This window comes from Hemitrygon akajei, chromosome 19, assembly GCF_048418815.1.
Source record: "Hemitrygon akajei chromosome 19, sHemAka1.3, whole genome shotgun sequence".
NCBI classification, from domain to species: domain Eukaryota; kingdom Metazoa; phylum Chordata; class Chondrichthyes; order Myliobatiformes; family Dasyatidae; genus Hemitrygon; species Hemitrygon akajei.
In genome coordinates this window covers 23,518,943-23,544,531 of record NC_133142.1, presented here as the reverse complement: position 1 = coordinate 23,544,531, position 25,589 = coordinate 23,518,943, and the positions used below count along the sequence as shown (strand labels likewise).

At 38.1% G+C, this 25,589-nt stretch overlaps 1 protein-coding gene across 8 annotated transcripts in view; it reads right to left on the bottom strand.

Moving 5' to 3' along the window:
* slmapa (sarcolemma associated protein a) overlaps positions 1–25,589 on the bottom strand; it is a 194,140-nt gene that overhangs the window by 115,164 nt on the left and 53,387 nt on the right. For all 8 annotated transcript variants that reach the window (XM_073072257.1, XM_073072262.1, XM_073072259.1 and 5 more), the window contains exons 2-4: positions 18,095–18,242; positions 14,054–14,126; positions 4,105–4,141 (exon numbers count right to left, since the gene is read on the bottom strand). In XM_073072257.1, the coding sequence (XP_072928358.1) occupies positions 4,105–4,141; positions 14,054–14,126; positions 18,095–18,242 (258 nt within the window). The remainder of the gene's footprint in view (positions 1–4,104; positions 4,142–14,053; positions 14,127–18,094; positions 18,243–25,589) is intronic.

Below are 25,589 nucleotides of genomic sequence, written 5' to 3'. Positions count from 1 at the left end.
GCAATGTTTCTTGGATAGCAGCAGATATATTGCAGTTAGCTCGTAAAACTAGTGAAACAACTTTGATATCGCTGACTTATATTGACATTATCCGTCATGAATTATGGTGGGTAGAAGATATAGTGGCTGCATAAGGTACCGTGATCGGGAGTATAAAATACAATATTACTGTACTGATGTATGCTCTGCTGCTCTATTAATCCCTTAACTTCTATCTATTTTTACAAATCAACTTTTCTTACATTGGACTGTGACATATGCAATCTCCTTTTTAAATTTCATCACCTTGAGTTTAGGAACTAAATTCTTGGGTTCCTTGTACTCAAATGATTTGAAGTTAACATCCAGATCCAACAATATGAGGAAAGGAATGATTTATTAGATGAAAATCAACAGAAAATGCAGATGCTGGAAACCTGAAACAAAATAGAAAATGGTCAAAAACTCAGCAAATCAGAAATGGCAAAAGGTCATTGAGCCTTGGCATTGACTGTTTCTCTTTCCACAAATGCTACAGACCTTGCTGAGTTTTTACAACATTTTCTGTTTTGTAATGATTCATTGACCTGGATTTACAAAGAGGTTGGGGCATCAGGATTAAGGATCAACTTCATTTACCATACATATTTACATGTAGTATGCTGCCATGACATGCAACAATAAACAGTCAACAATTACAAAGAATAAAGAATCATATATAAAAAAAAATAAAGTTAGAGATTGAAGTATAGGTATGGAATAAAATGTGCATAAATACCAGCATATATTTACAATATGAAGTGGTTTGAAGTATTTATAGTGCAGGGACTGATGGCACTGACATCAGGCAGGTGGTGAAAGGGCTAACATGAAAGCTTGTGGGATGTAACTTTTAAGATAGTGTGAAGTTTTTGTTTTAATAGCCCAATCGTGCTTTCCAGAAGAGAGCATTTGGAAAAGGCAGTTGGCTGGGTGGGTTGTGTCCACAATGACATTTCCTGCCCACTTCTTTGTCCTGGACACATATCCGAAGCAATGGTAGACTTTAGCCAATGACCTTTTCTGCTGAGCTGATAGTTTGTTGCAGTTTTCATATACTGTGAGAGGAAGCTGCACCAAACCAGACAGTAATGGCTGATGTAAGGATGCTCTCTATGACTGCAGGTAAACCCATGTGGAAATGTAAGCTCTTGCATCAAGGTCTTGACCTTCCTTCTTGACATGATGAAATACTTTTAAAGGAGTTAGGCTGGAATTAAAAGACAATTTGTGCAAAACAAACTTTAACAAAAAGCAGTAACAAGTAAGCAATGTTCAGTGAGAGATAACTCATGACTAGATGGTAACTCTTACTTCCTAATCATTGCTTTACAACTGTACTGGACAACAGCATCTCAGACCATGCAGTATTGTCTTCTTGTGCACTAGGTTTTAATGCTCAAGTTTCTACAATAGGACACGAGTCTACTACTTCTCTGAGAAAAGAGTTGAAAATGCTAACAATTCAGTTATTAATAAAATCTAAACAGTTCCAGCAAGAAGGTAACTCGAGTAATGGCTATCTACCTAAGGGAAATCCAAGGAAATAGTTCACTAAAATGATTGCTGAGATCCTAAGAGGGCCTGAATCAAATGGGCCCATATTCTCTAGAGTTTAGAAGAATGATAAGCGATCTTATTGAAACAAGCTCATTGGAGACTTGACAGAATTGTTTCACTGCCAGTAGTCTAGAAATAAAACACAGAACGTATGGCACAGAAAAAGGTTCTTTGACTCATGATGTTGTTCTGAACTAATTAAACTAATCCTTTCTGCCTACCCAAGGTCCCTATCTCTCCATTCACTGCAAATTCATGTGCTAAGAGCCTCTAATCACCTCTATCATATTTGCCTCCACCAACACCGCTCCAATACATTCCAGGCACTCACTATTCTCAATGTAAAAAAAAAACTTGTCCCTCACCTCTCCCTACCCTCTCTCATCTTAAATGCATGTCCTATAGTATTAGACATTTTGATCCTGGGTAAAAGATACCACCGTCTATCCATGCCTTTCACAACCTTACCAACCTCTATCAGGTCTCCTCTCAGCCTCTACTACTGCAGATAAAACAACCCAGATTTGACCAAATCTCCTCATAGCACATGCTCTTTAATCCAAGTAGCATCCTGGTAAACACCTTCCGCACCCTCTCCAAGTCTCCACAGCCTTCCAAAATGAGCAAACAAAATAGAAGGCAATGCTCTAACCAGAGTTTTATAATGCTGCAACATACATAACTTCCTGACTCTTGAAGTCCATGTCTTGACCAGTAATGCAAACATGTCATTTGCCTTCTTTAACATCCTATCAACCTGTGCAGTCCCCTTCAGAGAGCTAAAGGCTTAGATCCCAAGATCACTCTGTGCATCCCTCAATGCTGCTAGGCATTTTGCTATTAACAGTATACCGCCCCTTTACATTTAACTTCCAAAATGTAATATCTCACACTTGGCCAGATTAAATTCCATCTGCATTTCTCCTCTCGTATCTGCAAATGATTCTGCTGTATCCTTTGGTGATCTTCTGCAATATCCACAAAGCCAAGACTCTGTGTTGTCTACAAACTTACTAATACATCCAACAACTTTTTTTATCCAAGTCATTTAGACATATCACAAACAGCAGAAGTTCCAGTATACACCTAGTGGAAGAGTCACAAACCTCCAGCCAGAATAAGTGTCATCAACCATAACCTCTTGTCTTATATGGGTAAGAATCCAAACAGCCTCCAAACATTCATTATGGTTCCCTTGCATCTTAATCTTCTGGATAGGTCTATTGTGAGGGACCTGGTCAAAAGCCTTACTACAATCCATGTAAACAACATCCATGTCTCTACCTTCATCAATGAACTTCACCACATCCTTCTAAAACTATCAACTTATCAAGACCTGACTTGCTCTGCACATAGCCATATTGCCTGTTCCCAAAAATCTATGGCTTTCCAAATGTTCATAAATCCTATCCCAAAGAATCCTCTCCAAACAAAAAGCTATAAACTTAAGTTGAAGGGCTGTGGAGAAAACATTTCTTAGATAAGGCTTGTAATTTGCAATTGTATACCCTGCAGTTGTGAATACTCAGCTGCTGAGCACATTCAAGATTGACATCAGGAAATTTTTGGACATCATGGGAATCCAGACATATATAGAGAGGTAGGAACACAAATCTAAAGCTAAAGATCATCATGATTTTAATAAATAGCAGAGTAGACTTGAAGGGTTTTATGTTCTAGAACTGCTTTACTTTTTATTGTCTTGTTAGCACATTCAAATATGAAAATTGCTTCTTTACTTGCTTCTATAGTTAATAATAGCCCTGAATTTATAGTCAAGCTATTTTTTAAAATATTAATACTTAAAGCAACAGAATCACATTTTAAACATTTAAATAAAACATAGATCTAAATTGAACAATACATATTCTGGTCCCTGAAATCAATAGAAGCAGTTCCTGTGCTAATCAAGATAAGATGCACCTGTCTGAAGTTTCCCCATGGTAAATGGTGAAGAACAATAGCAGCCTTTGGCTTTGATGCTGGAGAGTCTAAACATCAAGCAAAAAAATTCAGGATATGCAAGTTTGTGCAGAATTCCCAAAATTTATAAAGGGATAATGTCAACAGTTATGTAGGGAACTGCCAAAATCTTCCTGAAAATCCAGGCCATTCTGTCATTGAAGTTATAGACCACGCAGAGAAGTATAAAGTGTGAGTGAGATTAGCAGTCTGTTCAAAACTGAACTTGACAGAAAGTAAACTCCCCTAGAAAGACATTTTATCGCAAAACTGCTCTCAGGCAGCACTCTTACTAAGACGTTCATAATAAAATATATATTAAGATAATTTTATGTTAAGCAAACTACTGACATTAAAAGAATCCAATTTATTAACACCAGCTCACTTTTTTTTAAACAAATGAAAAATTATTTAATCCAGGACAGGTTTAATAACATGTTTTAACTTAATACTGATGTTATTAATATTGAAACTCATATTTCTATTCATTATATGCCTATATTTCAGAGAAAAACCTGAGCCATTTTTTTCACATAGAAATAAGTAATCTAACAAGCCACTCACCTTTTCAATAGGAAGTGGGAGAGGAGCTTGGATAACACTAGGAGACAAAATGCACCATGTAAGATTAAAAAAAAGTGAAAACATCTTCAATACAAAATGACTTGTATTTCTCTTTGGTAGCAAAGAGTACAGAATGGATACACCTGAAAACAAGAGGTGAAGGAAAAGTTAATTATCACTGATGAATTCCTGCAAATGTGCATCTCCAGTTGAAGTTGGTAAATGATATTTGCATGAGAATGATTAGTTCCTATTGAAGTTGGCCTGCGACAAATCCTTCAAAGCAGTACAATGATTTTTTTTGCTGTGTATATCATTGCTTTACAGTAGAAACAGTGACAAAATGGCAGATACCTGTTATTCTCACTTAATGAATCATGCTATCCAAAAACTAAAATGTGCATGCATCATACCTATTATTTTGATGATTTCCAGAAATACTTTAAAGCTTTGCTACCTTGCAATCATTACAGCATAGGTTTGTCTGAGTGAATTTGGACCCAAAAGCAATAAGTAACAGAACTGCATTTAGCAAAGGGTCATAATGGCTTCTATTAAAAACTGCATATCACAGAGGAACAAAGAGAAGAGAACATCTTTATTCTTAGAGAACAACTAAAAAGGGAAAAAAGGGAGATCAGGATATTGGGAGAACTGGAATAGTGTTTTAGAATCTTACTCAACCTTCAGAATTGTTAAAGAAAAATTCTAAACTTCTTTTGGGAATAGTGCAGAAGTTAAACTGACATTTGCTACTTCTTTCTTAACGAATGTGAGAGTTAACATTTTTTCAACCTGCAGAAACGTCTAATGATGGCCTGAATCTAACGTTTGTCGGTCTTTATGTATATTTTTCATAAATTATATTGTATTTCTTTATTTTTCTGTAAATACCTGCAAGAAAATTCATCTCAATATAGTATGTAGTGACATATAAAGTAGGTACTCTGATAATAAATTTATTTTTTGACATTTTTATAAAATTATGAAAACTTCATCTTCAGTTTTAAACATCAGATCTAAAGCTTCTCGCCTTATCCACACAATCCACTAGGAGGAATGCTTATTCCTCCATCCTCTATTTCGCATTCTGACACATAAAAATGAACAAATGCTTAACACAAAGTTCAGCTGACTACAGTCTCTTTAATTAAGTTTCTTTATGACCTTCAACCAGGTCAACCAGGTGTGCAACCACCTTTTTAAATGTCTCACTTTCCTTATGCCTGCACCTGTTTAAACACCATTGTATCTGTACACCATATCTGATACACCATATTTCACTCTCCAAAGATATCAGCCCTCACTAGTATCTGTATTATTTGTTTTAAAAACTCAGCATTAAAACCGTTCAAAAACAAGGAAATTAAGGAGCTACCTCACTTAGCTAAAAACATAGAAAGTGAAGAAAAGATTGTATTCTAAATCAGAAACAAAATTATTGGTAACAGTCATCAAACAATTCTGAAACTGTCAAAGACTATAAGTGAAGTTGATCAGAAGCTTAGACAAAATTTTCAATTTATACTCTTAAACTGTTTCATCCATTTCAACATTGAATTTCAGACTTCTAGCACAAAGGACCTTGAAGTACACTTTGTATAATGTAGAGATTACATTAAAGTTTACAATGGCACAGTTATAATATACAGCTGTTCAAAAGTCAAATGTTACATATAATTGCTGACATACTGTTGAAATTTCAAATACAATTGTGATTGCACATGGAAGAAAACTGATTAAGACTAATTAAGTATATTATCTTCAGGTCTTAGCTGAATCAGGAAACTCTGACATATAAAAATGACTGGTTATCACGCTTAACACAATACATTCTTGATGGCTGTTACACAATCATCAAGGACACTTATCATGCCAATCCACACCTGCTGTACTTCTACTCCCAGCAGAAATTGAGGACCACAGCACCAGAGGTAAGGACCATGAAGCTACGGTCAAGGAAGATGCAGAAGTGCTTATAGAGCTGCTTTGAATCAGAGGACTGGACAATATCCAGTTTTATTTTCGGATCTGAATTAATATGCCACAGTTGTCACCGATTTCATCAAGACCTATGTGAAGGACAATGTACCACTGAGAACATAAAGGACATACCCAAACAAGAAGCCATGAATGAACAGTGAGATTTGCAGTCTGATGTGGCATTCAACACCGGTGATCCAGAACGCCTCAAAAAATATACAGGAATGACCTATGGAAGTCTTTCCTAAGAGTGATAAAGCAATTTCTACTGAAGTTAAGAGATGGATCAGATGCACTTCAGCACTGGCAGGGTTTGCAGCCCGTTACTTCTACAAGGCAAAACCTAATTAGATGAATGGCTGTGATGCTTCAGTCCCAGATGAACTCAATGCCTTTTATGTCCTCTTTGAAAGGGAGAAGAAAACTACACCGATGCACATCTCTGAAACATCTGGTGATCCTATAATAACTATCTCAGAAGCCAATGTCATAGCATCTTTCGAAAAGAGTGAACCCTCCAAAGGTGCCAGACCCCAGTGATAAACCTGATAGGGCACTGAAAATTTGTACCAATTAACTGGCCGGAGTGTTCAAGGGACATCTTAAGCCTCTCATTGCTGCAGTCAGAGGCTCCCACTCGCTTCAAAAAAGCACCAATCATACAAGAGCAGGGTAACCTGTCTCAACAAGTAAAACACTTATTGCATTCTCATCTATACTGATTAAGTGCTTTGACTAGAATTAGCTCCTATCTAAGGAATGGCCTGGATTCACTAACTTGCCTACCACCACAACAGTTGATAGTGGATGCAATCTCACTGGTTCTCCATTCAGCCTTGGATCACCAGGGCAACAGCAATACCTGTGTCAGGCTGCTGTTTATTGACTACAGCTCAGCGCTCAACACCATCACTCCCTCTGTACTAGCAACAAACTTCAAAATGTGGGCCTCTGTATCTTCCTCTGCAACTAGATCCTTGACTTCCTCATCGGGAATTCAGTCAGTGAGGATTGAAAATAGCATCTTCTCCTCCTCACACCAACATATATCACAGATGCATGCATGGCCTGCTGCTTTACTCTCTGTATACCCATGTCTGTGTGGCTGAGCACAGCATGAATGCCATCTATAACTTTGTTGATGACATAATTGTTATCAACAGTCTCAGATGGCGACAAGGAGGCATTCAGGAGTGAGACAGTGTGAGTGGTGAGCGGTGTTTCAAAAACAACCTTGGACTCAATGTTAGTAAAACCATGGAATTTATTGTGGACTTAGAGTCATAGAAAAGTACAGTGCAGAAACAGGCATCAAGTTCCATCTGCCATTTTCCAGCCAGGCCAGATCCTGCTGCACACCATGACAGTCTTCTTTGCTATCCACTACGCTCCTAACCTTGGTGTCATCTGCAAATTTAGTGATCCATTTAATCACATTATCATCCAGATCATTGATATAAATGGTAAACAACAATGGACCAGCACTGTTCCCTGTGGCACGCCACTAGTCAAAGGCCTCTGGTCAAAGAGGTATCCCTCTATCACCACTCTCTTGGCTTCTCCCAGAAAGCCAATGTCTAATCCAAATTACTACCTCATTTTGAATGCTGAGCAACTAAACCTTCGTGACCAACCTCCCATGCAGGACCTTGTCAAACGCCTTGCTAAAGCCCATGTAGACAACATCCACTGCCTTGCCTTCATCCACTTTCCTTGTAGCTTCCTTGAAAAACTCTATCTGATTGGTTCAACATGCTCTACCACACACAAAGCCATGCTGACTATCCTTAGTAATGTCTACTGAAATACTCATATATCCAGTCCCTTAAAATACCTTCCAATAACTTTCCCACTACTGATGTCAGGCTCATTGGCCTATAATTTCGTAGTTTATTTTTAGAGCCTTTCTTAATCAGTGGAACAACATTGACTATCCTCCACCTCACCTGTTGCTAAGGACGATTTAAATATCTCTGCCAGGGCCCCGGCAATTTCTGCACTTACCTCCCAAAGGGTCCAAGGGAACACCCTGTCAGGCCATGGGGATTTATCCATCCTACTTTGCCTCAAGACAGCAAACACCTCCTCTTCTGTAATTTGTATAGAGTCAATTAAGTTGATGCTGTTTTGCCTTACTTCTATAGGCTCTATGTCTGTCTCCTGAGTTAATAAGATGTAAAAAATCCATTCAAGATCACCCCCATCTCTTTTGGCTCCACACCTGGATTACCATTCTGATATTTCAGAGGACCAACTTTGTCCCTTGCAATCTTTTTGTTCTTATCTGTAGAACCCCTTAGGATTCTCCTTCACCTTGTCTGCCAAGGCAACTTCATGCCATTTTTGAGCCCTGATTTTTTCTTAAGTGTATCTTGCAATTCTTAGACTCCTTAAGTACCTCATTTGTTCCTATCTGCTTATACCTGTAATGCACCTCCATATTTTTTTGTAACCACAGCCTTCATATCTCTTGAAAATCAAGGTTTAACACTGATTTCGCTACCTTTTATTCTGACAGGCACATACAAGCTTTGTACTCTCAAAATTTCACTTTTGAAGGCCTCACACTTCCCAAGTATAAGTTTGTCATAGAAAAGCCTGTCGCAATCCACACTTGTCTGAACCTTCCTTATACCATCAAAATTGGCCTTCTAAGCCCAATTTAGAACCTCCACCTGTGGACCAGACCTATTTTCTGCATACACACTATCCTGGCTAATTGCGGGGGATACATTCCTCGCAGTCGACGCAGAGTATGGAAAACGCATAATGTGAATTAATTATTTAAATGGAGAGAATAGGGATGCGCTCTGGAGGGCTTCCTAAGTATGTTTTATCTGTAATTTATTCACATTTTCATACCAATACAACGCAAAAGCAGTACCACAAGGCAACATTCGTATTATATTTCATCAATTTAAGGTAATATTCAACGTAATAAATCATAGGAAGTTTGCCTTGAAACCTGACGCAGTCTTTTCATCCTTACTTATGTAAGTGCGTTTCGGCATACGCTTCCAAAAAAGCCCGGTCTCGTCTGCATTAAACACCTGCTTTGGTGTGATGCCTAACTCAGCTATCATAGCCCGCAACTGCTCAGGGTAGCATCCAACAGCTTTGTGGTCATCACTAGCCTGCTCACCACGCACAGCTAAGTTGTGAAGCTTGTGACGATTAACAAACTTAGAAAACCACCCCCTACTTGCATTAAAGCTAACAATATCACTTGACACTTCCTCACTAGCCTCTGAACAAAGGCGACCATAAATTTCCAAAGCTTTCACACGAAGATGATCGAAACTGAGTGCTTTTTTTCTTTGTCTCATGCTCAATGTACAAACTCAACATTTTCTCCATTTTTGTCATAATCGGGTTACGCACTTTGGTAACAATCTTTGAAGACACCTGTGATGAATCAATCACTGCACTTTTTATTTTCTCAGCATTTTTTCTTATGCTTCTGATCGTGGACTCACCCAGGCCGAAGTAGCGTCCCAGAACTGTGTAACCTTCCCCTGACGCAGCCCTGTTTATAACTTCCAACTTTTTTCAAGTGTTAAAACGGTTCTCTGCCATTTGGCTGATAGCCCAGGACTTGACATCGGACGCTTAGGAGGCATAGTTCAATATTTCAAGCACAAAATCAGTGCACCATAGGTAATAACTACAGAAGTTTAAGAGCGCAAGATCGCACATCCACATGCTGCCAAAACCACAGCGAGACCGGCAGGAGTGAGACTGTGAGGCGTGCGCACATGACTTGTATTGGCGGGAAAGCAGTGCGTCTCGCATAACTGTGAGTTTTGGACGCATAAGGAGAAGTTGATAGAAATAGGTTTGATGCATAACTCTGAATCTGCATTGTCAGGAGACGCATATAACGAGGATAGGGTGTAATTACTTTGAAACTAATGGCTTTGTGATCACTAGATGCAAAATGTTCACCTACAGCAGCTTCTGTCACCTGTCCTATCTCATTCCCTAATAGCAGATCAATTATCACACACTCTCCCCTTAGGACTTCTATGTACTAATTAAGAAAACTTTCCTGAACACATTTGACAAACTCTACCCCATCTAATCCTATTACAATATGGGAGTTCCAGTCAATATGTGGAAAGTTAAAGATCACCTACTGTTACAACCTTATGCTTCTTGCAACAGTCTGCGATCTCTGTATAAATTTGTTCCTCCAAATCTCTCAGACTGTTAAGTGGTCTGTAATATAGCCCCATTAACGTGGTCATACCTTTCTTATTAATCGATTCCATCCATAATGCCTCACTAGATGAGTTCTCCAGTCTGTCCTGACTTAGCACTTCCTTGGCTAGTAATGCCACCCTTCCTCCTTTAATTCCTCCTGTTCTGTCACATCTAAAACAACGGAGCCCAGAATATTGACCTCCCAGTCCTGCCCCTCCTGCAACCAAGTCTCACTAATGGCTACAATATCATATATCCAAGTGTTGATCCATGCCCTAAGTTCATGTGCCATTCCTATGATACTTCAGGAAGGGGAAGCTGGGGGAACACATACCAATCCTCATTGAGGGGTCAGCAGTATAAATGGTGAGCAGTTCCTGGGTGTTAACATCTGTGAAGACCTATCCTAAGCTAAACATATTGATGCTTTTAAAAGCCACTAGTGGCTATATTTCATTAGGAGTTTGAGAAGATTTGGTCTGTCAAAGACTCTAACAAATTTCTACGTATTACTGTGGAGAGCATTTTAACCGGTTGAATCAGCATCAAGTATGGAGGGTCCACTGTACATGACTGGAAAAAGCGGCAGAGGGTTGTAAACTCAGCCAGCTCTGTCATGGACACTAGCCTTCACACCATTGAGGACATCTTCAAAAAGTGATGCCTCAAAAAGAAGGTATCCATTATTATTGACTCATAGCACCCAGGATATTACCACTATCAGAAAGGTAGTACAGGAGTCTGAAGATACACACTTGAGTGTTTTAGAATGGCTTCTTCCTCTCTGCCATCAGATTTCTGAATGGACAATGAAGCTGTGAATACTGCCTCACTAATTTTGCTTTCTTTTTGCATTGCTTGTTTATTTTATATACATTTCTTATTGTAATCTATAGTATATTTTATGTACTGCACTGCACTGCTGCCGCAAAACAACAAATTTCTCAACATACATCAGTGATAATAAACCAAAACAAGTATTTTCCTGGCAGAAATTATAGAATGCAAACTTATTCCAAGAATCCAGAAACTTGCACAGCTTAATTAGGGCAGTTTCAAGCAAGTGTGCTCATTATTTCATTCATTTCTTGGTGAGCATTTATTGCCCAAGAGGACATGTTGGAATTTTTCCATTGAAGGAAGATTGACTGGTTTTCCCACAAATGGGGAGCACGTATGCATGGGTACCTGTAACATTATATCACTGACTTTGTGAGACAGTAAAGATGTCCACATTATCCATCTCACAACAAGTATTGATGCTGGATTGATCATTGCTTATTATTTCTATCAAACTGGCCTCAAAACATCAATTTCCCTCAAAAAAATTACTCTTGAAGCTCTCGAGAATCCCAGAAAGGTAGCTCTTCTCACAGAGCCTCAGAAAACAACCCTTGCAACAATGCGTGCACAGCCCCGAAATCCACCATAACTAACAACTGTGAACAGGTTTTTGGCTTCTCTAGCAGGACCCAGACCTGAGATGATGATAGTGACCACATGACTCAGGAGTTAATTAACATCAAACATGCTGCATTTCTGGATAAGAGGTTCCACCATTTCCCAGATGTAAAGATGGAGCTCAACCAGCACCTGAAAAGATAGGGCCTGGAGAATACTAAGATCCCAGAAAGAGGGTGGAAAGACAGTATGCTGCTGACGTCCTTAACATGCGAGTCCTTCAGTGGATCAAGACTATCCCAGCACGATCACACAAAGCCTAATATCACCGTGAGCAAAAAAAAGCATCAGGGAGAGTGCGAGGCTCACGCCCACTGGTACAACTATTACAGCTTCTACCTTACAGCTACAGCAAACTGGATTCAATATAACAGTGCTGGAATTAGATACAAACTCTATGTTTAAATGACATTACATAGGATATTCAATAGGCAGGGCATGGAAGGATATACACCTAATGCAAGCAAAGAGAATTGATGTGGCTGAGCAAGAAGATTGCCATGGACATGATGGGCTGAAGGGGCACTCCTGTGCTGTGCAATTCTATAATATTATCTTTATTGCACAGCAATGTTAAGATAAATGAAAGCTCAGCACTAATCATTAAATATGAATGCCTCCCACCTCACTAAAACCTTTGGTTCCATCAATTAAGAAAAACTGTGAAACACTCCCTTCAAAACCTGGCTGTTCAGAGATTTTTTTCTATTTTATGTTGGCTTCACATTTCCGATATGTTTACAACAGGGACAATCTTAGTGAAGACTGGCATCAAACAACACTGCATCACTTCTCCTACAATTTATCCAGTTTTTCTTCACCACACTCCTGCACCTTACCTCTAACACATTTCCTGTAGGAATAGACCTGTTCTTCAGAGCTAATGGGAAGACTTTCAACCTGCAGCACCTTCACTCCAGAACCCATCCCAACCTCAGAAGTCTAGCTACAATATACTGATGACATGCGTTCTGAACACCAAGCCATTATCAACTTGGATCAGTGAAATATAAGAGTGGATGGGCTTCAACAAACAAAAAAAGTCCTGATCTATCTGCCCACAAAATACTACATCACCTTCCCAAAAAAAATGAGGCCTGGAAAATGTATACAACTTCTCTTACATCTCAGTAAAAATAGGTACCACTGATGAAATTCACTATGGCCTTTAATGTGCCACCACAGTACTTGGATGATTAAGGCAAAAGGTGTTTAAACATCAAACCCCCGGACTCAGCACAACAAAAATCAGGCAGCAATGAAATCTGCTCTCCTGTATGCTGCTGAGATCAGGCAGCTCAAGACACAGAAAAAATACCTCCAATGTGGTCTCCATAAAATCATCCAAATTCACTGGAAGGATAAGCAGGCCATCATTTGTAGCACGGAAGCCCTTGCTATACACTAAGAACAAGTTGAATTATTCACATATTCAATGCTGGTCTCCTCGAAGACACTTCAGGTGACATCATGAGAATAATTTTTTAAGTAGACAGGGGAAAATATCCAAGCTTATCACATCCTCGAAAATATGCTACTTTCCCTATGACTCCTGGATTTCAACTCTTCAAAACATCTAGCTAGATGTAAAGATCAAATAAATACACATTTACTCATTTAAATTATGAGAATGGGATACTTAAAATTAAATGTCGAGTCTCAGCTATTTAATCATCTGAAACTTAAGTTGATCTACCCTATTAGAAACTTGTTTTTTACCTCGCATTTATAAAAACAAATTATTGAAAACAGAACATTAAACAATTATGATGATACAACATCAACGCTGATGACTAGCTCTTAATCTATTAATTTTACATATGGTTTTATATTACAAAATACAACTTCCTCAAAAAAATTTAAGTATTTCTTTCCCCCGTCTCTTCGATTAAAAAAGAATTATCTCTCGGATTTGGAGGCAACTATTTGCAGAGAATGTTCAAATGTATTACTTCCCCAAAAACAGGAAGCATATGCCATTAAATAACATTGCTTTGGATAGTCAACAACATACTTAGAAATTAAAAATGCTTATATATTAGCATTAATGATCATAAACATTATTTCAAGAAAAGAAAAGCAGACAGCAAAATACTCCAGACACCAGAAAAGGTAGAAGTAATATAAAAGCTAAAAAAACATTTCTGTTAAAACAATATGTGCAAATGCACTTAATCTATTCTGTTTGCTCTTTGCTTTCAGTTTAAGTGATAAATAATGAAAGCTTAAACAGTGCAGATGTTGTAAAATGTAGTAACTTGTGGAAATGCACATTGTCACATATAGCTGTAAGTTTACTTACTCAGATCGTCGCCGGCCTTCCATACCATCTGGCATAAACAACTTGACAGTAGATACTATGCACCCATGTGTAACTGTAAGCAAACATTAAAATATTCAATACAGTACATCAAACTGAATGTATAAAGTAAAATCTGAGAGCATGAGATAGTCTAGTTAAAAAAATTCTTTGATATTGCATCTTCATGAAATTGACAATGAAGTTGCTTTTTCCTCGGACAGACATTTGCAGTTAACACAATTTGAAATTAAGTAACACCAGTTTCCTCTTCACTCTATTGCATTAGCTACAAAGACTTGTCATTTTTTCCCCTTCCTGTCATGACAGCAAAGCAGCTAGATTTTGAGCAAGGGGTGGGTTGAAGAGGAACAATTGAAGGACACCAAAAAAAAATCTACCCCACATACTTTACAGCTTGATGTTGACATGTTGCTGAAATCAGATGGATGTTATCAAATGAGACTAAAATCTCCGCTAAAAAGTGGGTTTTATGAACAATTTGAAATAAAAGGGCTGAGTTGGTATAGTATTTTTAACAGAGGGAATTTGCAGGTGACCTAATTGGAGAACCACAGGGTATTCCTGAGAACGTAAGGATAGGACTTTAAAAAGTTGGTTGGATGATTTGAAATTAGGTCAAGATTCATAAACTAATTTGCAGAAAGATCAAGGATTTAAAATTCACTTGCTCACGAATTCAAAGCATGACATAGGCAGGTGAACACCAAGAGGTTGTAAAGTCCAAAGTGAAGGATGCACAGAAAAGGTGCTTCAAGATCAATTTACACTGAATCAGATGCAAAATCATTACTCTAGTTCAATCTGAATAATGGATGTTAAGGAGATGGTGTAATGAAGCAGAATTAAAAATCATTATTAAAACATTTTAAATTTTAGTTTTTTTTAAAGAGATAAAGCATTGTAACATGTCCTTCCAACCCAATGAGCCTCTGCTGCCCAATTACACTCTTGGGATCAATTAACCCAAATGTCTTTGGAATGTAGGAGAAAACTGGAGCATCTGGAGGAAACCCATGTAGACAACATCAACGGCAGATGCTGTAACAGCATTAGGCTAACTGCTACGCTATCATGCCAGCCTTCCCTAATGTGCCCCTGTAAGAAATCTTGAGATACCAACAAATTAAGTTCTACCAGGCAGACTGAGAGCACAGACCTAGTAACAACAGGGAGGTCAGTATTACGGCAAACATAGTTCTGAAGCGTATTTTGTGTCTATTTTCAATTTATAGTACAGACACACTACCTTTCTCTCATGGTTGTTCATCCTGCGGTTAACTGCAGTCAATGCAGAGGGTCACTCATGTCACTGTTCTTGTAACTTATCAATGAAAATTAAGTTAAAATGGCAAAGTTATAATGGCCAATGAAAACAGAATAAACAACTTGTTATATTAAAAAAATAAGCAGAGTTAATTTTTCAGGTTGATGGATGATCTTTCAGAGTGAGGATGTAGTTTTAAGATATTGTGACGAGGCATTAAAAGGGAGTTGAGGAATAATCTTCTGCATCCAAACAGCAGAAGACATCTGGAACTCATGACATGACTGTGTAGAAGAAAATGACCAAAGCACATAAAAAAAGTTAAAGAACAATTTAAGTGTCATTACTCACAGAGATTTGTACTGTAACTTGAAGGATAATCAGCATTTTTTTTTGGTTTGGCAGAGATATTATCAACACAAAAGAATATTGTTGTTCTTGTTGGGGGAGAATAACCAGCCGTAGAACATTGTTGAAAGTGCCCTTCAGATAAGTGTGCTGGGCTCAGACTTTTCCACTTCTACAGGTGGAGTCATTGCTAACCGTATAATTAATCTTCAATTCTATTCATAACATCTCAGAAAATGAAGCATAAAGACTGCACGCAGCAAGCCCCAAGGATGGGCTAAAATGTGGCAAGTAAAAAATGGGTTCCACAAATGAGCATAATCAAGTGACCATCCGATATCTACACTTGATGACTGAGATCAGTGGTATGATCATTACCAAGTCCTCACCATTAATAAACCAGGGGTTACCACTGACCATGATAACTTAACAGGACAAGATACATAAATAATGCAACGACAAGACCAGTTCAAAATCTGGATATACTGCAACAAGTGGATAACATGATAGAACACTCTTCACTTATACAGCTAAACACAGGTTCAACACACTCTAATAACCTGAGACCATCTAGGACAAAATAGCCCTCCTCATTTACACTCCATATGTCATTATTAATATTAACTTTTTCCAACAACAGCACATTGATCTACAAAATGTACAACAGCAACTAGACGACTTCATCCAATGTGAATTATATCAGAGATATTACTGTAACCTCCCAAACTGGAAAAAAAAGAGCATTTAAAAAAAGCTTTGATGGCACCTTTCTAAAAGGTTTTAAATATGATCCTCCATATACAGCAGGATAGACTATCCCGCAGTTAAGATTTTAAGCAGCACTATGAAGAGACTCTTCAAAGAGTTGGATGATAATAAGGCTACACACCATATTAACGATGAGCGCCTAGGAGTTCTTTTTTTGCCCTTGTCAGCCTGTTCTGTTTTCTCCAATTCACAATCACTGACCTATGCTGGTTCTTAACAATTAATTTTTACATTCTTACATTTTATGGCCTCAGTCCACCCCAGTCCCTCCACCAGCTCTAAAAGACTTCAACTATCATATGACTTAAGCATCCCCACTCCCATCTCCACTCCACCTCCCGACAACCCTCGTCTCCAAGTCAGCCAATCTAACCTGTCAAAAATCCTCTCTTCTTCCATCCTGTACAGATGATTGAATATTCAGTTGGCAATTCATTCCCTAACTTCTTCACCTCCCTTTGTTTCCTTGACATTCTCCTGAAAACTCATTTGTAATATCTTAATTTCTGATGTTTACAACTTTGACTGATCAGGTTTTTAATGTCTCCGTCTCCGGGTGGGCGGGGGGGGGGGGGGGGGGGGGGTGGTGGTGGAAGTTACCAAAGTATTGTACAAATAAAGCAATGGCTAATTTGACTGTGAATTCCATCAATCAATTTTCCCAATTAGATTCTTACACATCAGAGATTTTGTAGTATCTAGATTAAAATGTTAGGACATCCAGAAATTGTAGTTCTAAACAGTTGTTGATTGCCAATGGGCTATTAATAATACAAAACACTTTAGTTTTAAATCCCAATTTGCTGCTGTACAAACAAGGTTAAAACAATCAATTTTTCTCAGTTATTTTTGATGAGAAATGCATAGAACAAAAAATCTTTTTTCCCTAACCACAAATAACAACCAAAATTATACTTAATCTTAGGATTAATAAAACACCAATGAGTTATAACTGCAATGTTTCATTGCATATTTCAGGATTTCTTTTTAACCTTCAGCCACAAACTCCCAACCAATGTTAAATCTGACAGGTTAAGAATGTAGTGCTCTGGTACAGTATGACCATGTGACTGGGACTAAAGACACTATTAAGTTCTTTCCATTGGTGATGTACCAGAAACACTGGCATTATATCCAAAAGGAGTTAACAACAGCGACAAAGAAAATGTGGTGCCTTTATTTTTATGCATAGCCAAACTATATAGAGCACTTTTAGATTATCAGGTAACTAGCCGATGATCTCAGAGCAGTTTTGCATCTATATAATTGATCACATCCAAAGTCCGTCCTTCAAGCATAATCACAGAATACTCATTTATAAGCTCTGGTTTCTTCTGTAACGTTTATAAAAGTGAAAAGTGAGACAGTCAATATAGTATATACTAATTATCCAGTTAAAAATCAAGAATAATGTATTTAGAAATATATAGAATGGTGGTGTAATGAGGCAGAAAATACCAGTAACAAGACTATTCCAACATGAAACAAAAACAAGCACCTATAAATAAACAACAGTAAAGCAGAATAACATTTGCAATAAGTAGCACATAATGTGAAAGTAAATCTAGATAACATTGTTTTGTGTGGGGATATAAAGGTTACTGGGCAGATGTACAAAAATATAGGATTTGTACCCTTACCTTTCCTAGTATTTTCAGTCACATCTACACCAAACTGAATGATGTCCCCCGACAGGAGTTCACATGGTGGGCTTTCCTCTGATCCTCGACTTAATCTTTGACTATTAATAAACGTACCATTACTACTTTTAGTGTCCTGTAAATAGAACTGAAAAAAGGCTAAATTAGTCTTTTAGTGATTTCTATTATGTTGCATATGCTAGTCATTAAATATACTTGTCACTGCCCAAAATACAAAGCTATATATGAGTTATATTCAAGTTTGACATTTCAGCAACACCAAAGTTTCATTATATTACCTGTATATGTATTAGTTATCATCATACATTTGTAATTAGAATGTACTACACTGCATAACATTCTCTGTATTAAATAAACATCTAATTCCAAAAATTATCAGGCTGCAATTCAGGATTCTATTTAATTTCATTAATTATATCAACGTTAGCCATGCTGCTAATAACATCATTAAAAAAGGTTAAGCCTAGTGTGGGAGATCACATATTATTAAGGAAACTCAGCAATATACGTCTACTAGTTCAAAACTCTATTCTGAACAAAGTAATTATACAAGTGAAAATTCTACAAAAGCAAAATCTTGAAACGTAAACTGTGAGCATGCATTTCCAGATTCTTGTAGAATGCAACAATTCTGCTGGCAGCATACATGTGTGGAAATAACTGCCTTTTTCCAATACAAACCAATGAGTACAGTGGACTTCAGTTTATTGGGACTAGTACATTTTGGCCCAATTAAGCAGCTGTTCCAATTAGTCGAAGTTTGTGAAAATATTTTAAAAGCTATAAAAAAGACAAGCTACCGTTTAATTGAGTAACAAATTGTGTATTAGTTCTTAAGTTATCAATGGAGGAATTTATCTAGTGTACACTGCCATGTTCTTTTCATTGACTATAAATGCTTTAATTCCTGATTTCTCAATCTTCTCTACTGTGCCTCACAGGCTCACTTCAATGGTGGAACAAGCAAAAAAAGATATACAATGGATTCCATCAGTTAATCGGACAGCTGCTTATTTAAGACATTATGCCACTTAAATGGGACAGCGTAGACACCAAGTGCAGATAACAGATAATAATCTGTCATCATTGCCTTCCTGCATCTTGGTGAGGGTATGAATTTTTTTGACGTCAAACTTAAAAAAGTTTGCTTTTTCAATAGTACTGTCGGCCCAAATGGATAACATATTACAAACATATGCAAGTAATGCTATTTTTAAAAATGTTCACTCAAAGCACTGTGTAGTGCTAAAAGGCCACACAAGTATATACAATGACCTCTGAAATAATTCTGAATAATCTTCTCAGTATCAACTTCCAGAAACCACTAGGGGGAATTCTTCCAACAAACCAAATCACATGCTACTCACAATTCACTCACAACACGTAATACAAATACAAATGTACCATCTGTGCACCTTTTGGTGATATGAAACACTATTTCTCATCTGGTTTCACTAAAATAACTTGGGAAGGATACAGAATTAAAGTGGCAGGCACCAAGAAGCTCAGGAAGCACTTGGAGACCAAAAATTTCCGACAAATTAGTAACCTATATGTATGGAATTTAAGTACAGTAAAAGTAAATAGTTGTTCTATCTGGAAGTAGCATTTAGATCCATTCAAACTTATAGACAGCGAAACTGAACTGGATACCCATGTCTGTAGTGGGATGCAACCAGGTTAAGAAAGCGTCTAGCAACTGGAGACGTAAAATTGTGCACTCTGGTGAGAACAGTAATGAAGTTTTTTTTTCTTTTGAGATAATAGTATACAGAATGTTCCCCATGTTTATTTCATGTGACATAGAAAGAAACATGAAGGTAGAACGTCTTTGTTGTAAAGACTTGGAATATACAAAGTGTTGCTGAGATTTTTCAGGGCTTTGGTTGAACTGTATTTGCTTTATACAAGTCTGGCCTGTATCCATAGAAACAAAATATGTGGCTTCAAGAATCAAAGCACTGAAAGTGAAAAATACACAGATGTATGTTATTAGTTCAAAAATGAGTTCCCCATTTTCTTACACAATGCCAGAAACTTCAGTGTTCAACAATTTGCTTGAATTTTCATTTAGAAAAAAATACATATTCAGATATAAAAAACCAAAAAACAGTATCATCTTTCAGGAGTCAGAAGAAATGATTACGTCGAAGGAGAAGCATCCTTGCCAAGCTGTATGTGCATCTTGGCCGAGAAATATCGCACTACACTAACAGCAATTAGCATCAAGGCTACAATTGTTACTAACTTGTGACAAGGCTACATGCAAAGTGCCTGGGCTCTCTTTCTCATGTTCAAAGCTGTTAGAGCCACTCCATTTATCCAGGCAACATTTTAAAAACAGCATACCTACATTTTTCTATTCAATGGCAAACTACAGTGATTCATCATCCAACTATATATCAATACCAGACAGGACAGACTCTGAAAACAGGTTTGAAAACTGCTTCAGCTCACAATATGATGAATTAAATGAAAGAGGTAGAAGTCAACATGAAGAAGGTTAAAATATTGTTTCTACAGATAAACTGCTAACCTCAGAAACAAAAGCTGAACTGTCATAACATATAGTGTAAACTTGCTACAAGCTGCGCTCTGGGCAAGTAATGTAATTTTAGCCAAAGTAGATAGAAATGGCATCTTGAAGGCATTCAGGGATTGGAAATAAATATTACCCTTGTCAGTGAGGCTCATAGCTCAAAGAATGAATAAATGAAATTTAAAACTAGATCAAAAGCAGAATGTAATAACAGTTCTCTTAATTCTACAACGTTCTTACACAATGAGAAAAAATCGACAACTTTTGGCAATAACATTAATCCAATTTGTCAGCTCTTCTGATAAATACAAGTGAATGGCACTATTTTCCTGGAATTAGCATTCAACACCTTCTTAAAATTATGAAGCAGAATCCTGATTTGGGAAGCTCAAAATGTTGTCTATTTTTTCTGCAGTAAAGAGTAATAACAATGCCAAAGTTACCTTCATAGTTAAATTAATCTAAAAAACTGACATTTAAAATTTCACAGTAGCAACTGCTGATGATTTGGTAACCGGGAAACTTTCTTCCTTAAATATTAGAATTTGCTTTGACATTACCACAAAAAACAATTGTTATTCCAAGATTTAAGACTGTTTAATGTCATTTCCAGAACACCAGTGTAAAGCAGAACAAAAGTACAGCACAAAATTAAACACACCAAGATAAAGAACAAAAGAATGAAAAATGCATAATATCACATATGCATTGACTGTACAGTACTGTGCAAAAGTCTTAAGCATGGAGCAAGGGTGCCTAATACTTTTGCACGGTGCTATAGCTATTTTTTGTATTGCACTGTATTGCTGCTGCAAAAACAAAATAAATTTCATGACATGTCAGTGATGATAAACCTGAGTCAAATAATGGGTCTCTATTGTGGACTGAGAATTGTGAGGGGCAGGGAGAGGGGAATCATGGTTGGGAAAGAGGAAGGGAGAGGGGAGGGACCAGGAAGCATCAGAGCGACATTCTGTAATGATCAATAAACCAATTGCTTGGAATCAAATGACCTTGCCAGGTGTCTCAGGGCCCCAGCACTCCTTCTCTGCCAACTGTCCCATACCCCTCATGCAGCACTCTACCCTTGCCATTCCCAACATCCTTTGCTCCCACCAGATTTACAAACTCTATCTCTGCTCCATATTGACGAATACAGTACCGTGCAAAAGTTTTAGACACCCTAGCTATATATATGCAACCAAGACTTTTGCACAGTACGGAATATATGCAAAGTGATGTTAAGTACAGGAATGTCTGTACATAAGGTGAATCTGACAGGAAACGACAAAGCAAAGTGGTGAGGTGGGTTAGTGGGTGGAGATGTTGCTCAGCCTTACTACTTTGAGAAAGGAACTAGTTTTGAGTCTGGTGCTCCTGGCATGGATAGCACATAGTGTCCTCCCTGATAGGAGTGGGACAAACAGTGCATAAGCAGAGAAGGTGGGATCCTTCATTATAATGCAGGCTTTTTTCCTTCCTGTATATACAGTTGAAAGAAAAAGTTCGTGAACCCTTTGCAATTACCTGGCTTTGTGTATTAGTTACTCATGAAAGTGGTCCGATCTTCATCTAAGTCACAATAGACACAATCTGCCTAAACTAATAACGCACAAAACAATTGTACTTCTTCTCATCAATACTGAGTACACCATTTAAACAATCAGTGTCAAGGTTCAAAAAATTATGAGAGCCTCTGGAGTAATGCCTTCTACAAAAAGCTATTTGGAGTCAGGTGTTCCAATTAATGAAACGAGTTTGGAGGTGTGGATTGGATAGATACCCTACCCTATATTAAAAAAAGACACACAAAGTCTGGTTACTAATGAAGCCTGCTCTTCTCAAAATAGATCTGTTTCTGTACAGCATGTTTTCTTGATCAAAACAACTTTCAGAGGACCTTAGAGGAAGAATAAAAGAGCATTTCTAAAGACCTGAGTGTTCATCAGTCCACAAAAAGAGAAACTGATCTATGAACGGAGAAGTTTTAGTACTGTTGCTACTCTCCCTAGGAGTGGGTGCCCTTCGAAGATCACACCGAGAATACATTATGCAATGCTGAACAAAGTGAAAAAGAACCTAAGGGTAACAGCAAAAGACCTACAGAAATCTCTAGAATGTGTTAAAGTATCTGTTTATGTGTCCAATGTAAGAAAAATACTGAACAAGAATACTGTTCATGGAACGACACCACAGAGTAAACCACTGCTCTCCAAACCAAACATTGCTACACATCTCAAGTTTGCAAAACAACCACTGAGATGTTCCACAACACTTCTGGGACAATGCTCTGTGGAGAGATGAGAGTTGAGCTTTTTGGCAGAAATGCATAGGAAAAAGGGCATTACACACCAACACCAAAACCTCATCCCAACTGTGAAGCATGCTGGAAGGAACATCATGGTTTGGGGCTGCTTTGCTGCCTCAGGGCCTGGACAGTTTGCAATTGTTGAAGGAAGAACAAATTCAAAATTGCATCAAGACAGCTTACAGGAAAACATCAACGTAGCAGTCTGTCACCTCAAGCTTAATCGAAGAGTAAATCAACAACAGAACAGTTAACAAGGAAGAAAATTTGTGTTTTAGAATGACCAAGTCAGAATCCAGATCTTCAACCAATTGAGATGCTGTGGCATAACCTGAAGAGGACTGTTCAATGCAGGGTATCCCAGAAATATTGATGAACTGAAAAAGTTTTATATGGAGGAATGGTCTAAAATTTCTCCTCGCCACTGTGCAAATCTGATCAGCAGCTACAAGAAATATTTGGTGGAGGTTATTGCTGCTAAAGGAGGTTCTACCAGTTATTAAATACAAGAGTTCACATACTTTTTCCAACCTGCACTGTGAATGATTAAACAATATGTTCAATACAGATTCCAAAAGTACAATTATTTATGTGCTATTAGTTTAGGCAGGTTATGTTTGTCTATTATTGTGACTTAGATGAAGATCAGACAACATTTTGTGTGTAATTAATGCAGAAAACTTGGTAATTGCAAAGGGCACACGAACTACTTCTTGCAAATGTATGTTCTGTATATATGGGTAGGTTGGTGCCAGTGATGTGTTGGACATTTAATACTACCTACTGTAGAGTCTTCCCTGTCTGCCCCAGTTTGGTTTCTGCTGCATGTTAGGATGCTCTCCACTGTGCATCTACAGAATGATGTGAATAATAATGTGCATAATCTCTCCCTCTTCAGCCTCCTCAGAAAGTAGAGGAGTTGGTGAGTTTTCTTGATTGTACAGGATATGCTCTGAGAACATGAGGTTGTGCAAGATGTGCTCTCCAAGGAGTTTGAAACGACTCGCTGTTACTAAGGCGACAGAGAAGTCTATAGAACTGAGCAGAAAGAGCAGCGAGTTTGTGGACCTGATGAAAAGTGTAGTGCAAGTTCTCCTGATGTTGATAACAATCTCCTTCCTCTTGTTGACACTGAGGAAGAGATTAATTGCCTGGCACCAGGCCCTGAGCTACTTCTACCTCCTCTCTGTAGGGTTCATGGAAGGACACCACATCATGTCATCAGTGAACTTGACAATGTGATTACTTGGGTGTTTGGCCAGTGTCCAGTGTGGCAGGAATGGAGATGTTGATGTGTGCTATTACCAGCCATTCAAAGCACTTCATGATGATTGACATCAGTGACACCGTACATTAGTCATTTAGTTCTGAAGGTGTAGAGTTCTTTGGTACAGAGATTATGGTGGCTGATCTAAAGCAAGTGGGTTCAGCAGCCTGGGTGAAAGAAGTGTTGAAGCTGCTCATTAAGACATCAGTGAGCTAGTGTGCACTCCAAGTACTCATGCTGGGACATTGCCTGGGCTGGCAGCCTTACAGGGGTTTACTGCAGGATCTTCTCGCGTTTGCTGCTGTTACAGATAGCGGCTCCTCACCTGGAAAGGGCAGAGTGTTGTGTTGCATGCCTAAAAGCATGCATGGAAGTTATTTAGAAGGTCGAGGAGTGAAGCATCCCTGGTACAGTCGACATTGTTTTTCCCTGCGTAGTCAATAAGGCCCTTGATGCCTAGTCACGTATGCCAGTGATTGTTATTGGACAGGTATTCCTGTATTTTTGGTGCATAGGTGGTCTTTGCCTTCTTGATGCCTAAGATGAGGTTCCATAGTTCACTTTTCAGCCCAAATGGAAAATAAACTAAATGGCCTAGCCCAGGGGTGTCAAACTCATTTTAGGTCACGGGCCGGATTGAGCAAAATGCAGCTTCATGCGGGCCGGATCAGTCGGACGCGTGCGAACACAGCTTTCGTTGCCTCCGTTTTTTCAGCCTGCTCTCATGTGTCTCAGTCTCTGCTATAACTACAAAGTGTTTCACTTTACAAATTCCGTTTCTTATGAAGACTGCCGAGCAAGACTGCCGAATAAACACTAAAAACCCTGAAAACCTGGTACCTGAATAAACTCAGCATTAGCCATATCATACGCCATAGGCGCTTCGATTACTGGGGCCAGCTTCAATAGTAATTAGATATTATCTCGCGGGCCAAAGATAATTCCACCGCGGGCCGGATTTGGCCCGCGGGCCTTGAGTTTGACATATATGGCCTAGCCCATCAATAATCCTTAATTAAATACACTGGACTCATATTGGGTTACAAAAAAAACTGGCTACCAAAATTTTATCTTAATTTCCAACATTTAAAAAGGCCTACTTTATGAATTGGTATTAAATTCACAAAAACCCATTGTACCTCAAGCTTGTTGTAAGAAAATTACTTGCAAAAACCATTAGGTTTTTTTTTAGCCTTCACAGCAAAGAAAAATGCAATCTACAGAAAGACTGGAACTAGCTCATTTAATATCAGTTATAGTATAGTGGTGTTTTTTTTGGGGCTCTGTTCAGTTTTGCATTTGTGATGTTTTGCTTACTGCTGCAGCTGTTTGCTGTAATGTATAAACTGTGTATCGCATA